Below are 15,842 nucleotides of genomic sequence, written 5' to 3'. Positions count from 1 at the left end.
ACTAAAATGCCCGAAACTTCGTAATTTTGGAATAATTCATTAACTTACACGACACAGACCGTTTGAGGAATATTGCTGCAACATTGATAACATATTAGCAACTTTATTAATATTATATGTATTTGCCCCCCATTGAACCCCATTACATTTGTGTAAATATATTTCAATTTTGCGCTATTTTATCGTAAGAAACAATACGTCCTACAAACTCCATTTTATATAATAATGTATTATGTTTAATAATTTGTATTCGCTGCAAATGTTCTATGCGTCAAGGAGTTAAAACTTAATGTAAATATACAAATGACGTAGTAAGTTAGGTTAAATGGATGAACGCGAATAACGCAATGAAATTTTCTGACTATGTAGTTAAAATTCTCGTACTACATTTTACAGTACGAGACACGTAGGTATACTGTAGAACGATGACATAAGTTTGTACTTTGCTTCGCGACGAAATACGTTACAAGCTCTTATGTAACTAGTAACGTAGGCATTAGATTCTAGCGTGAGAATTAAATTGCTTGAACAGCTTTGGAAGTATTTTACCCGGATCATTTAAAGTTTTATATGGAATGTAAAAATGAAACTAAAATGTTGCCAAACAGCTAACAAAATATGGAATGAATTCACGCGAAGTTGAATATGTTTTTTCTAATGACTTTCAACTATAATGACTCATCAATTCATCGACTAAATTTAATTTTTCAAACAAGTTCAAGTGTTCTTTAAAATTATTGAACTAGATATGTATGTCTGTATGTATGAATCGAACATAATCAATTACTTGTGAAACTCTTATTGCAACTCGTTCAACAATTTCTAAAAACTACACAGAATCGCTAGTTCTAAATTCTAGCGAGTACTTATTGGACTTAAGCACTAAACAATGCAATGATACGCCAAAAACAGATACTAAATTAATATTTAAAGGGACAGAATAACTCGTATGATATCCAGCAGGTGTCAGTAGCGACGTATGTAATGAAAGCAGCGAGAAAGAATAAATGACGTTCGGAAATCAAATAAGAAAGAAACATCGTATCGTGTAGTCTCTACCCACATTGGCAAAGTATTATCGTTGGTATTTATGTAGTCTACAGTGTTCGTTACAAAACTTGTGTTCCATTTTTTCGATTCAATATCAAACAACGCGTTTATCGTTGTGACACCGCAACGCATCCGACGGATAACGTGAAGTCGGTAGCGTCATTTTCGTTTCTTTCGCACAGCTGATATCTGTAGTGAAAGGATGTTTATACAAACAAATAAGTCAAACGACTTTCAGTATTATTAATTCAAATTGAATTAAAACATATTAACCGGCTTTTGTAAAGGCTTTGCCAATCAATCGAAATGGAGTCGGCGGGACAGGGTCAGGTACAAAATTCCTCCAATAATACCGATAACTCCGAAAACAAGGGAAGGTGAGGTTCTATATCATATAAAATTAATTTAGTTTACTTTACTTAATTTTTGTCGATTTTGCAGTATATTTGCAGGTTTTAATTGTACAATTTACATACAATATCGATAACTAATAGACACATACGCTTTATTTCCTTTCAGTTGCTTGCTACTTCGATATGCTAGTCAGAATTCTTTGGATGAGAGTTCGCAGAAACATGTACCCCGAGAAAGTGGAAGGGACAAACCACCTTATAGAAATCATCATCATACAAATCAGGCCTTTGATGTTATCAATGAAATGCGAAAGTATGAAATGAAAGATATAACTCTTTTGTTATCTTGTAAATATCTTATTTTATTTTTAAATGAAAAATTATTCGGTTACGACTATGTAACATGTACATGTCCAAAATAGAGAGAACTATGTTAAGAGTCTCTTTTTGGATCATCTAGATTAATAATGTAATGTTAGAAATGTGATATAAAGTAAAGTAATCGTTCAACAGGAAAAATTTGTTGTGCGACGTAATTTTGGTAGCAGATGGAGGTATGGAAGTACCTGCGCATAAAATGGTTCTTGCTGCCTGTAGTCCTTACTTTTATGCTATGTTTACAAGCTTTGAAGAACGAGATCAAGAAAGAATAACATTGCAAGGTGTAGATTACTCTGCGCTAGAGTTACTAGTAGATTATGTATATTCTGCAGAAGTACATGTGACCGAAGATAATGTACAAGTGTTACTACCTGCAGCAAATCTTTTGCAATTAACCGATGTACGTGATGCATGTTGTGACTTTTTGCAAGCTCAGTTACATCCATCGAATTGCCTAGGAATTCGTGCGTTTGCCGATCTCCATGGTTGTCTAGAATTGTTATCACACGCGGATAGTTACATAGAACAACATTTTTCGTAAGCCAAGATATTCTTATTTCTATTCGTCGATATATTCGTCTTGATAGTAAAAATTTTATCGTTAAATATAGGGAAGTGGTGGATGGTGATGAATTTTTAACATTAGCACCACAGCAAGTTGCTAAATTAATTTGCAGTGATCGTTTAATGGTACCCTCGGAAGAAAAAGTATTTGAATGTGTGATATCTTGGGTACATCATGATTTGGAGAAGAGACAAGCTCATTTAGCTCAATTAATGGAACATGTGCGTTTACCTTTGCTATCACAGGAATATTTAGTACAACGCGTGGAAGAAGAACCGCTTCTTAAAGCAAACTTACAATGTAAATGATCAAACATATGCCCTTATATGTCATATGTGTGCCATGATTTAATGTAAGAGAATTAAAAATGGTATTTCTGTTAATAATATATCCAGGTAAGGATTTCTTGATCGAAGCTCTGAAGTATCATTTACTTAAAGGAGAACAAAAGTCATTGTTTAAAACACCTCGTACAAAACCTAGACAACCAAGGGGATTACCTAAAGTGTTGTTAGTGGTTGGTGGACAAGCACCAAAAGCAATTAGAAGCGTCGAATGTTATGATTTTAAGGAAGAAAAATGGTACCAGGTATCGGAATTACCTACGCGTCGTTGTAGAGCTGGTGAGTAATACTCGCATTTTCAATTAAACTATTATAACACACAACTATGCATTACATAGTATTATGTTATATTGTAAAGGTTTATCCGTCCTTGCTGGACGAGTGTATGCTGTTGGTGGATTTAATGGATCTCTCAGAGTACGTACAGTCGACATATACGACGCAGCTACCGATCAGTGGTCACCTTGTCCAGAAATGGAAGCAAGAAGATCCACTCTTGGTGTGGCTGTTCTTGGAAATTGCATTTACGCGGTACGTTTGATATTACAAAACTTTATTTTCTTCTATAATTTTATCGTTAAATATTTACGTATAAAAAATAGGTCGGTGGATTCGACGGTTCAACTGGTCTAAATTCTGCCGAAGTGTACGATCCAAGGACTCACGAATGGAGAGTAATAGCTCCGATGTCGACGCGTAGAAGTAGTGTTGGTGTCGGTGTCGTTAAAGGATTACTGTACGCGGTAAGCTTGATAATAGAATTTCTAAAAATTTTGAGAATCTACAGACAATATTGTTCGAAGGTTCCGGGTGTGAACCGTAGTAGTACGTTATCAGATAAACTAATCTCTGATAAAGCTGGTCGTAGTATCGGTAAAATAAAAATTACACCCGGAAACTCGATATAATATTAATTTGAAAATTCCAGGCTGTAAAAGTCTGGAATACCTTGAAAAATTTATATTACGATGTTTAAAATATAAAACTGTGTCTCTGCAGGTTGGCGGTTACGATGGAGCATCGCGTCAATGTCTTTCCAGTGTCGAGTGTTACAATCCGGAGAAAGATCAATGGAAACCAGTACCTGATATGTCTGCACGTCGTAGCGGCGCCGGTGTTGGCGTTTTGGATGGGATTCTGTATGCTGTAGGAGGTCATGATGGTCCTTTGGTTAGAAAAAGTGTGGAAGCTTTCAATCCAGATAGCAATCAATGGAGTCCGGTCAACGACATGGCTCTTTGCCGCAGAAATGCAGGTAACTAATTGTTTTCATTTAAAATTCAACCGTTCCGTCTGAAAATGCAATTATTTTGTCTCATAGTCAATTATTACGATCTTATTTCCGTTCGAATACTACGACGATTAAACTTTTATTCGGATAGAAATTTGCATTGAACTCGCGGATAAGACTTTGTAAGTTACGTTATTCGAATAACGAAGACGAACAATTAAACAATTATTTTATTTATTTGTGATATAATGTGTGTAACCTACCGAAATATGCGAAATTGTCCAAAGGAATATGAACCGAAAAGTTCGTTACCATTTTACTATTCAGAATTTAGCGTTCGAGATATCGATAGTTGAAATTCATAGGTCCGACTTTCGAGCGCGCTATTTAAATCACAATTAAAGCACGCGTCCACATATCGCGACACGTAAATGCACATTCATACGCGTGGACCTTAAAATTTGAGCTTAAAGAGCTTCAGATATTTGCAACACTAATTGGAAGCATAGTTGCGTAGTGTATACATAACCTATTGTGCACTCTTTGGAGTATTAAAGTTTTACGTTCAGTTATACCTGCGCGTGGTACATTTCAGCAGGCTATAACTTCGTTAGTTTTCCGAATTTCAATTTAATATTTGGTAGATATATTTTCGAGACTACATACTAAAAGAAAATGCAAAGAAAATTCAATTTTTTTAATCCCACAAAGTAGAAAGGCAACGTAAGATCTCGCATATTAAAGAATGCAGTTATTGTAATTTTTAAATTGTAAAGGGGATAAATATTTTCTTGATAGGCGTTGTCGCGCTAAATGGACTTCTGTACGTGGTGGGTGGCGACGACGGTGTGTCGAGTCTAGCATCCGTCGAAGTGTATTCGCCGAGGACCGATACCTGGACAACGCTTCAAACTTGCATGGGAATTGGCCGTAGCTATGCAGGGGTAGCGATAATCGACAAGCCAATGCCGTCTACGACATCGATGTGAGGATTGCAATCCGCTGGGCATGTGACAGAGCAGAACACGGACCCGGGTGCCGAGACGTCGGATCAAACACGGGAAGCCGGGCCCAGCGGTGTGCAAGTCCAGAATCCAGATCAGAATGTACTTCAGCAATATCGCGGCGCTGGTCATAATTGTCAAGGGCCGCGTTGCGTGTGCCAAAGGTACGAGAACGGAGAACTGGCAGCTGTGGTCATGAATCAAAACAGAAGCAACCAAGAGAGGGACGACAGTTATCAGAACGTGAGCCGTGGTTCGCGGGCCTTTCAAAATCGACTCGGTGGTTCGGTACAGGTGTACCCTAATCTAAATCCAAATTATCAAAATCCGGTGGACATTGTTCATAATTATAATCGGAATCGACAACCGCAAGAGCCCGAGGAAAATATTTACGAGAGACTGGACAACGACGACGACGACGACGAGAACGCGGACAACCGGGAAGTTGGTCGCAACGAGCCCGTGGCACAGAATAATCAGAACAACCTAGGCGACCACACGTACGAGAGAATAGACGATCGATATTCTTGCGCCAACAGAATGTATTCTCGTTGCTACAAATATCATATTTTGAATCACATCGCCGTACCGAATTTCTTGAACGACGTGGAGCCCAGGAACTCGAACCAATACGATCAACCGAGGCAAATATATCTGGATTCGTCCCGATTGTCCAGTCAATTCTGTCAGAATCGGTTGGGCAGACTGGGCCGTAACTGTTTCTCCACCGAAAACATTGCTTACGCGTCGGCCGGACGCACCGTTTACCCGCTTGGTTACAATTGCATGTGTTCGTTCTGCAGACACATGGACAGTAGGTATTTGTGCCAACATTGCCATAATCTACACAACAGACTACGCTATCAGGATGGACTTGCTGGCAATTCTAGACATTATATATATCAGTTGCCGAGGAACTGCAGGTGCCCCTTTTGCCGCGGTGAATATTCCTACGTGAAACTGCCCGTTACGTCCTGTCGATCTGCCGAGTCGTGGAAGATGGAATGCCACTGTAGAAATCCTAGCAATTGTACTTGTAGATGCAAAGTTCTGTCTAACTGTAATTCTACCACCCAAGTCGGTAGATATCTCGATTGGATCAACAGGTCTGGACCGTCGGTTAACAATCCGCTTTACGCTACGATCCATATTGGCAGACCTTGTGTCTCGGCTCTTGGAAACGCAGCCAACGGAGGAAACAGCGTGGAACCTGGTGCTGCTTCTACGTCGAACGCGTCAGCGTCTGCGTCCGTAGCCAACGAGCCTGGTACGTCCTCGAACGTCAGACCGATGTTCTCCTCGAACAATCCTTCCACTTCGCGCGCTTCCGTTTGCTCTGCTAATCGCACCACCGAGCGACAACACACGTGCGACGATTCGTGCATCAGAAACCAGAGCGGAAGCGTGGCTGGCATTTGTCAGTTTTTCGGCAGGTGCGAGAGAGCGGAATGCAACCACAGCAGACTATCCGTGCATTGGTGGGTCGTCAACAAATGGTTGCCATCTTGGAATCCTAATAATTTCGATAGGAATATGGACGCCGTTCCCGCGAAGGAAGAAGAATCCCGTAATCAGCACGATAGTGATAGCGACGAAGCTTAAACTCGAGGGTTTAACCTAACCAAACCGCAGTCATCAGATATCGATGTTTTATTATTCGAACGTCAATGATATTTCTGTATCGAGACTCTTTCAACAATACTGGACTCAATATCCGTGTCCCTTTATTTTTAACGAAAATACGATAATAAAATTGTTGCAATTTGTGATATTTGATAAAATAATATATACTTCTTACGCGATAGACAAGTTGTATCGACGATACTATGTTGAATTGTTTTTTTTTTTTTTTTTTTTTTTTTATATGACGACGAATATATATAGTTTCTTACGGAATGAATTGAAAATCGCCAGACAAATAATTTCTGAGTCCCAATGAGATTGAAACGATTTTTTGAGAGATATCGTAAATATTTAAGAAGAGTTCGTGCATGTATTGACAATAAGATCGCTTTATATGTGCTCTGATATTCACAGATATAATATACTTGAAGATGAAATAAACACGAATTACGGTCATACGTTTGTAAGTATGGTTTCGATTAAGCGTACGAATAATTTAATACTTTGAAGAAACTTAGAAACTATTTGAACTAATGATTTTTTATTCTTTTACAATAATTATCAATTGTTTTAATATACGGTACGAAAAGTCGCCAATTTATCCTGTTAATTATCGTTATAAGAGACTACGTGTATCATAGACTAACTTTAGGAGATGTGTGTTCTATCGAATAACAATATAAGATGTATAGAAATTGTAATTTTTATAATTCATCATTGATTCATCATTGTTTCTAGCATATTTTTGCAATTTTAGTAATAAAGATCTCTAAACAAGATAAAACATAAATATGTTTTTTTACAAAATAGTTGCATGACAAATATCAAAAACAGTATTCGTCGGTTTTACGAAGCGTCTGAAATTTATCATTTTTTTAACAGCGATTGTATATATCGAATTACGACAAGTTTTCGTTTAAACATGCTAATTATTGTAAATACAAGTTTTTAGCAATTATCCTTTATGAACGATATTAAATACTACTACCGGTTCAAAATGAACTGACCGCTTAAGGTCACTAAGGACTTGAACCCCACCTTTTCAAATTGAGAGTCAAAATAACGTTCTTGAGTGGTCGATTGATTTTGACACGAGCATAGTAACCACGCTCCTTTCATGCACGCGATTCACGTCGCGGAGAACGAAATATAATGTTAACTTGTAATATTTAAACACTGTGCGTGTATACTATTAGTCAGTATTAAATTGTCCTTATAATGTTTCGGCTCGTAGATGGAATATTTCATTTTTATACAGTTCTCGAATTTATGAATTGTACAAATATATAATGATCTTTATTCCGATCGATAATTTAAATAGACTTAGTTGATTGAAGCGAAGCATAGTGCTCGAACTTATAAGGACAGATACGAACATATCCTTACACACGTTATGACTTAGGAATTAATCCGTACGTAAGATTTACAACAGAACAGAATGTTTAGAGCCACCTGTCTAAATTCTAAGAAGGCATGCGTTAGGCTAGTTTGATGGAACTCGATGGATTTGCGAAATGTATATTTATTTTTTGTATTTACTAGTTCGTACTATATACACTCTGAAAAATGTTCAACCGAATAAAAAAATGTTACCGTAGAGAATCTTATGCAAAGATTGTCCTTTTTTCCAGACGACTCGAGTGTCGAGATTTTAATTAGAGGTACCGTTATCTTCGTGTTTTATTTAGGCTGTGTAGCTATTTAATGCGTCGTGGTAGCGAAGAAAATTTGTATTTTCTTCCGGGTATTTCCGGGCGGTCTTCGTTGTAAGAATTTCTATAAATACAAAAATTCCTAAGTGTTACTTATTTACAAGTTTTATTTCGCACGGGTTTACGAGTTGTGATTATTTTCATTACTCGAAACGTTGAATAAAAATGCCCGTTAATCCGTCGGTATTAGCTGATAATAATTTATTAGCACGTCAATGGCGGGCTTTGTGTCGGTTTCGAGCCGCAATACAATTATGTACCTCGTAACGCTTTTGCAAGAGCAAATGCCTCTACTATCGATACACTTATGCCCACTTTGAGAAAAGTTGATCACTCCCCCATGAGCGAAGGCCAACAGCTATCACTTTGGTGGTATAATGGCCCTAATATCAGCATGTTGTTGCGGTGCACACATTCGTGTCGCTAAATCTCTGTACTATCTTTCTATCGAGTCTATTAATAATTCTTTGTCTTTAATCTTTCTACTATACGCGTTGTTTTTGAACGTGGCATTTTCCGATTGTTGAATTTTCCAAATATATTATTTCAAAACAGAGTATCACGATCGTTAAGGTGCAATGAAATAATTCCGAATGGGAAAAGTGTATCATCGATCGGAAGTGAAAGTAACGTTATTGCTCAGTGATGCAAAAGATGAGACTAAATAACTGAAACGCGTGAGGAAAGAAAACGTTTATGCCACTGAATATTAAAAGCACAAACATATACGATGCGCAAATTTTAATTTCTGTGTTACGTTCAAATATTTTTGTAACAATTGGGTAGGATCTTTAATCGTTGATAGAGTATTATTATGTTAAATTAGCTGATCAAGTTTTGCACGTATTATATAATAAAAATAAATAAACGGTCAGTATTATGACAAACAATTGAATCTAGTAATAGTTTGATTTTGTAAAATTATATTTAAGAAAAATTTATATAAATTCTATTAAGTTTCAGTAAATGAAATGACAAAATATTAATTATTAATTGATGTTTTTAGTGCAGGGGTGGTGAACTGGTGACTTGCGAGCTAGTTGCGACTCCTTCCCCTACTTTCCTGTTCCGTTCAAGCGGTAATACTAACTAACATCGAACCTGTTCGTTTGGGTGGTAATGGGGGACTCTTGTGACTTCCGGCGGAGAAGTTACTCACCCCTGTGTTAAGGGGAAAAACCATTGTGACGGATTGAAAAAATTGAAATTCTTTTTTTATCTCATTTCAATGCTTGAGGGGTTTAAGAACGAGCCCCTAAAATATTAAAGTAAAATTCGTAAAAATGACAAAGTTTCTCCCAAGAGGTCGATGAGGTTTACAAAGTTTAGAGTTAGAAAAATAGTTTATATATAGGCCAATGCTCGAATACACGTTGAGAAAGAAACGGTGAAAAAATGAACCCTTATCTCTTTCTTGGTTACGTGTCCCCCATAATGCTGTATATTTATGAACAGAACGACTAGATCCACAAACGTGCAGAGCTTCAATAAAATCGGTGACCCAAAGGCCTTGCTCTCTCCTTGTTAGCACGGGTTGGCGTTAGAAATACTTTGGGAACGCGCATATTTGCTCGAAAGCGAGTTCCTCGAACGAGTTTGCCATGGCCATCCTCGGGACGATTGTCTTTTCGCGCGCCGACAACGAACACGACCCGCAGGAACGACAAATATTTCACGTTGTTGCGCGAGCAATGTAAATGCTGGAGCGACGATAAACGCCATTGTGTTCCCGCCGCCGCAAAGTACCAGCACACGTTTATAGGAACTTATCTTGACACCGCGGGTATTCAAGTATCACGGGCGTGGTCCTCATGGCTAGATACACTCGCGAGAATTACGGACCTTACACGCTGGTAAATTTGTCGAATTTATTCCGCGTGTATTCTTTTTTCAGCGACAAGAGTTCAACGTGTAAATGTGCCTTTTACATTTATAAAAAGCAACAAGAAATGTAGTTCTACCTTTGCTACGTGTGCACACCTTTTAAACCCAAAGACTTAATTTTGTATTTAGTTGTGCCATCGTTCAGTATGGTTGATATTTATAATGCTATTAGGAATTCGAAGATGTCGAAGTTGACTAGATGTCCTCGTACGTGCACGGAAAAAACAGACGATGGAGGAATGAACATTTAATGCACGAGACGTACACGCAGGCTCTTCGAAGAGCAAATTTACCGAATCAAATATTTATCGATCGTCTTGTTTGGAAAAGGAAGAAAGTGAATAAAGTTCATCGAGCGCGTCGGCGATCGAACGCTGTACTTCCTGTACGCGGACGTTTGATATTTGCAGTAAAAATGACGCAGAACATTGTTGCGTCAGAATCGCTAATTTATTATGATCGATGGCCGGAACGATACTTGAAGTATGTGGGCGTTGGTCCTGTGCTTGTCACCTTCGAATTCCGATCGGTTTGAAATAGACGAAAAAAAAAAAATACTTGAACGATTTACTATGAATAGATGCAAACAAAGGAGAAAATAACAGAATGGTAGCCGGAGGATCGATCGTGGCTGTCCGTGTACGGTTCAACAGAAGTTGATGGCCGTTGACGCGTTGACCGCCACAACGTTTTTTTTGTACGAAGTCCCTACGGCACCACACTATTATTTTCTGCTCAACTTTCACAGAACGCTATCGAACTTAGTTTGCTTGCTCGATAAACTTGGGCTCCCTTCGGTACAAAAACGTCAATTTTCAACGTTACCTTTCGCAGAACAACTATCTAACAATCGTCTATATATCAACATGGCAGCATTTTGGTTAATTACTTCAATAAAATTAACATTACATATCTTTTTTAATTGATTGTCTGACGAGGATCGAATAATAAAGTGTCCCCGCGGTTGTTTTGAAAACAACGTTAATAAAACTCGGCGAAACAGTCAAATTAAGTACAAAATGACGAGCGTTATGACTATATCTTTACTCTTTAATTTTTTTTATTCCGAATCGCGCGTTTAATAAAGTCGATGTATTATTTTTGTGAAATGCAATTCCTTCTTGAAAAATCATAGAATTGTTCGTTAACGTTCGATTTTCGAGCTTTCTTTTGGCCAGTACTGTATATCGTACGGCAGTATTCCTTTCATCCGCGAATCGACGATCACGGGATGGAAGAGTTATAAGGATCCTTATGCATTCATTAAAATCACCCAGCGAAGGATAATAAAAGATCGTATAGGTGTAGGATAATAATTTATCGCTACCGTTACGCGTGCATAACCATGCGTGAATCACGGAATTGTCGTGCAAGTGTAACGTGTTACGAAGGAATTACGAAATCTTCAGCCGTTGTGCCACGTGCGCGCCTTTTTTCTTTTTTATTCGCTTTTAATGAGGCTCTGGTTCCGGCTGCGTTTACTATGCACCGGTGACCGGTTAATTGTACTGGGATAGGGCAGCTAAACCGGGAAACTCCAGGATCCGTGATACAGACGAGAATTGATGATTCATTTCTCTCGAAATTTGCATTTCAGATTCAGTTTTATCGATTCGAACGGAAAATTTCTGCACTTTCTATAAAACGTTGGTGGATTTTAACGTAAAAATAAAAATGCAAACTGTACTGACGTACTTTCGTAGATTGAAAGGGATTCAATAATAAATATTGGTGACTTTGGCAAAAATTGGTATTTTGTTAATTTTTTTGTACTGACGTGTGATCTTGTATGATCTTGCGAAAAGTGTGGGAAACCCATTGCTGCATTTGCGTTTTGCTTACTTGGAAAGTGCTCGCAATAATTCTCAATCTCGTTCTGAGGCTTCCTTTTTCCAAGGGTAGAGAAAGGTGCATGCACGTGTTCCTTTCGTACTATATTGCAACAATTGCAACCGTTCGCTTATTGTTGATTGCAGAAGAAACCGCGAGACGTACACTACCGTCCATAAGTATCTAAACTCTATCGAGTTTAATCAAATAACAATTAACATTGCTATAATGCAAATATCTTCCAACGAAAATAATATAATAATAATACGATTTTATTGCGTAGAGGTGCACGTTAAAGCACGAAAGAAAAGTAAAGTTCTCCTTAGAATAGCTATTTGTCGATATTAACCTGCATGGAATGGATTAAATTCAACGCTTCGTAATGATACGTTACTCCTAATTGAAGGATATATCGTTTATAACTCTGACGCTCGAACGTGGTTAGATATCCTTTCGACAAGTCGTTTATGTATCAATGCAAACTTGTGGTCCACTCACGCGACTCTTGGCTGCAGAGTTCACGGCACGGCAACGTAAAAATAACGAAACCTTGGCCACAATATAGAATACGTTGCGCAAGAAACGTATTGATCGATATTGTTGACACTTTTCATAATACCGGTTTATATCGTACGATTTTATCGCGTTAAATAGCGGAAGAAACGACTGTATCGGTTGCGTAATTTTCGATCAATTTTACTGTCACCATACTTTGGTTGCCATATAGTTGGAACTACTCGAACATTTAATATTCTAGTCGTTCGAATATTGTAATTCGAAACTATATATTAAAGATAGAAGTCTATTTTTTCCTTGCTATTAAAAGCTTAAAATACAAAAGTTTATTAGCTTCCCTGTGATATGTAATTTTATTTCTTTCCATCTTGTCGGTTAATTCACGGCAAATATTAAATATTTATGAAATTAATTACCGGTGTCTCAGAAGTCATCGAGCAAAACACGGTCTTTCGTCGAGTTTTCTCGTTTCTCCGCGACGCAACGCCGGATCGTTCGATTTTATCCCGCTTTATCGCGGATTTAATTGTTCTTCGAATCGACAATAGGAAGTTCAGAAGTAAACAGGGAAAAATTATTCCGTATTGCGCGTGTGGCATAGATCTGACCCCCTTTCATTGTCAGCCTTTTCTTTGGGTTCACTGGCGTGTGTCCATTCACGCGGCGTGCACGTTCCTGGTTCGAGCGTTTTCGATGCACTTGACGCATACTGCATTCACGACCGTGTTTTATTGCCGCATTGTTGCTACCTTAACATCTACAAAGCCGACACTCCACACTCTACGGCAGTGTTCCCCAACCTGTTCCAGATTCTGTTCCACTTCAACGCATCGGAGGTTTCTGATGCCCCCTGGCATAATTGTCAATCAAGTTCTGACACAAAGAGATACGTCGAATAAACAAACATGAATGCAATATAATTCTCTATCCTAAAATATTCAAAGTTACCCCCTATGGCGCCACTGGCTCTATAGGGTTGTCTCAGAAATACATAGATTTCAGGGGGTGAATACACTAAAATAAGTAAAAAGTTCTCCAATGAGAATATAAAATAAAGAATATTTCTACAGTGATTAACTGTAATTAAAATATCTAATAATGTCTATCAAACAATAGTTTTTTAGAATATAGGATTGTAGAATAAGAATATGGAATAAAGAAGAAAAGAATACTGAGCTTACGAAGGGGGTAGGGGGAGGTTATAGTATCCATTAAGAAGCTCTGTTCTGGATTATCAACTTAACAAGTTTAATAAATTGAATAAATTCGAAATCCTCGATCCTCGCTATTCCGAGATCGTCGATCGGTCGAACCTTTGAAATTGAATTCCTCAAAGACAAATTACCATCGCGTGTAATTACTCGAGAGACCGATTTATCTGTTGCTTCGTATCTAACAGCGGACTTAACGGTATACATTCGCGATCAGGGTGGTCTGCAGCTGTGGTTCAGTTGCTAATTCAACTTTCAATTGTTAAGAAGCAATGTCGCAACTACGTCACACATTTGCGTTGCATAGAACGGTTCGAGTGTTTCTTCCCCACGATTTTTATACACTACGAGCCTTTGTATATTATTCCACTTTGGCTCGAATTAAACAGTCTCTGTTACCTTCGTTTTGGGGTATTCGATCTTGCACAATTTATCGAGCAGAAAAAGACTGTTCGTTGGATTCGTGTAACGATCGAGTTATTAAATGGCTATCAGATCGACGCGATAACGCGCGATCGAATAACGATCGTTTTTTTCCGTTTGCACGCTCGTAGTTTCCTGCAATAGACACGCCTTAGGCGGGCAAAGTCCTTGTCGAGTGGGTGGAGCAAGAATGGACAGGAAGTTCTTTGGTCATCGACAGCAGTCGATCCTTATCGAAGTGCCTTTCGTGCTCCGAAATCGACTGCGCGATAGAAGGGATCTCGAAACTTTCTCGAAAATCATCAACGATTATGAAAATTGATCGATTCGCTGACGCGCGTCCTCGACAATTTGTCTCGCGACGTCGTTAATCTGTCGATTTATTTTTCTACGTTTCACGGTTCACGAAGGTTTATGCAAACGAGTATTCAAAATTGCCAATATTCCATATATCCGTCTTGAAATTTTTCATTTACACGTAAAGTTCAATATTGCGAAAGGGTGATTCACATTCGAATATCGGTCCGTATACAGGATCGCAGCCTTTCGAGCACTTCCACTGCACTCATGAAATATGTGCAACGCGTTAACTTTCTCACTGCCAGACAGTTTCACACATTATATTAGGTTTTGTAATAATAACGGGCAACTGTTAAATAGATTTCAATTTGTAGCATTTACTGTAATCAACGACCAGGAACACGCGAGTTCTGTCCAATAATTCACTCATTTTTGTCTGAATATTGTACATCCTCGAATTAGTTTAAGTATCTTTAATAATCCGAGAAATAATTGCATACGCGTAAGAAGATCGCGGATGAGAAGTTATGCATGGAATGTCGCGTTCGATTTCACGTACAAGGTGTCCCATAGGTTTCAATTTTCAATTAAATCTACATCCACGTTTAAAAATTTTTTACAGGATCCAGTGGGACACTCTGCACGTAGCAGAACCGGATATCGCGCGCATAACTTTAAATCTGTAAACACTCTTCTCGGAACGTGCGAGGCTGAAAAGATCGCGAAGCCAACAAAGACCATTGGGGATCCATGGATCAAGGTACATACCTTCCGACGAAGAAGGTGAACGTAGGTGGACCTCCAGGAGATCTCGATACAGTTATACACGTTCCACGGTGCAGCGAAATGAAAGGTTCCGGAGCGCGGTGCACATAGGGATTCGAGCGGAGAAGGCACCTCGAAGACGATAAAAATGTCGCTCGAAGAGTATCAGGAGAATGAAAAAAGACGGATAGAACGATCGTGGCCACGTGATGGAAGCGCAATAATCGCTCGTTGCGATACGGTTCGACGTCGTGATTTCTTCCCTGGATCTTCGCCTTTTTCATTTTAAAAGAGTGGTCCATGACTAGCCATGGCTAAAATTTTATTCGAATAATACGTAATATAAAAATTAATAGATCGTCTGGATTGATACCTAGATAATATTGGTGTTAGAGTAACTTTGTTGTAGTTAATTTCAGTTAGTTTAGAAGCTTCCTCGAAACACTGCATATAATAGACTGTGGATCTTTATGCAAATTAATATATTTATTAATAGAATTAACGAAATGGGAGCTCTGTATCTTACGTATTTCTTATATTTTTGTATGTTAAGTGCATTCTGTAGTTTTCTGAGAATTAAAATTCCCCATAAATGCATAAACATTCGCAGTCTACATATTAACAACGACAACACAACGTAAACGTGCTCG

The 15,842-nt window shown here is 38.3% G+C and overlaps 3 protein-coding genes across 4 annotated transcripts; 2 read left to right on the top strand and 1 right to left on the bottom strand.

The window, feature by feature from the left end:
• The first annotated feature begins 992 nt into the window (after window positions 1–992).
• On the top strand, window positions 993–5,063 carry Kel (kelch protein). Of its 2 annotated transcripts, XM_076782660.1 has the most exons (9): window positions 993–1,427; window positions 1,570–1,716; window positions 1,917–2,321; window positions 2,396–2,649; window positions 2,745–2,972; window positions 3,052–3,224; window positions 3,296–3,436; window positions 3,693–3,948; window positions 4,723–5,063. In XM_076782660.1, exons 1-9 carry the CDS (start codon window positions 1,357–1,359, stop codon window positions 4,911–4,913), a joined length of 1,866 nt encoding a protein of 621 aa, XP_076638775.1. In that variant the 5' UTR covers window positions 993–1,356; the 3' UTR covers window positions 4,914–5,063. The 2 variants fall into 2 exon arrangements, with proteins under 2 accessions (XP_076638775.1, XP_076638776.1); XM_076782661.1 differs by lacking the exon at window positions 993–1,427 and having other exon boundaries at window positions 1,605–1,751.
• LOC143350589 (uncharacterized) lies at window positions 4,987–9,125 on the top strand. Its single transcript, XM_076782664.1, has one exon. It carries the CDS (start codon window positions 5,124–5,126, stop codon window positions 6,528–6,530), a length of 1,407 nt encoding a protein of 468 aa, XP_076638779.1. The 5' UTR covers window positions 4,987–5,123; the 3' UTR covers window positions 6,531–9,125.
• A 1,276-nt stretch (window positions 9,126–10,401) lies between these two features.
• On the bottom strand, window positions 10,402–14,857 carry LOC143348209 (uncharacterized). Its single transcript, XM_076778195.1, is given in 4 exon segments — window positions 10,402–10,650; window positions 10,653–10,704; window positions 11,990–12,167; window positions 14,809–14,857. Coding segments are annotated over 4 exon segments (477 nt in total). The 3' UTR covers window positions 10,402–10,452.
• Between the last annotated feature and the right edge of the window lie 985 nt (window positions 14,858–15,842).

This window comes from Colletes latitarsis, chromosome 2 (genome assembly GCF_051014445.1).
Source record: "Colletes latitarsis isolate SP2378_abdomen chromosome 2, iyColLati1, whole genome shotgun sequence".
In the NCBI taxonomy this organism is placed as follows: domain Eukaryota; kingdom Metazoa; phylum Arthropoda; class Insecta; order Hymenoptera; family Colletidae; genus Colletes; species Colletes latitarsis.
The sequence above is the reverse complement of the archived record's forward strand: the minus strand, read 5'-3'. Positions and strand labels throughout refer to the sequence as shown.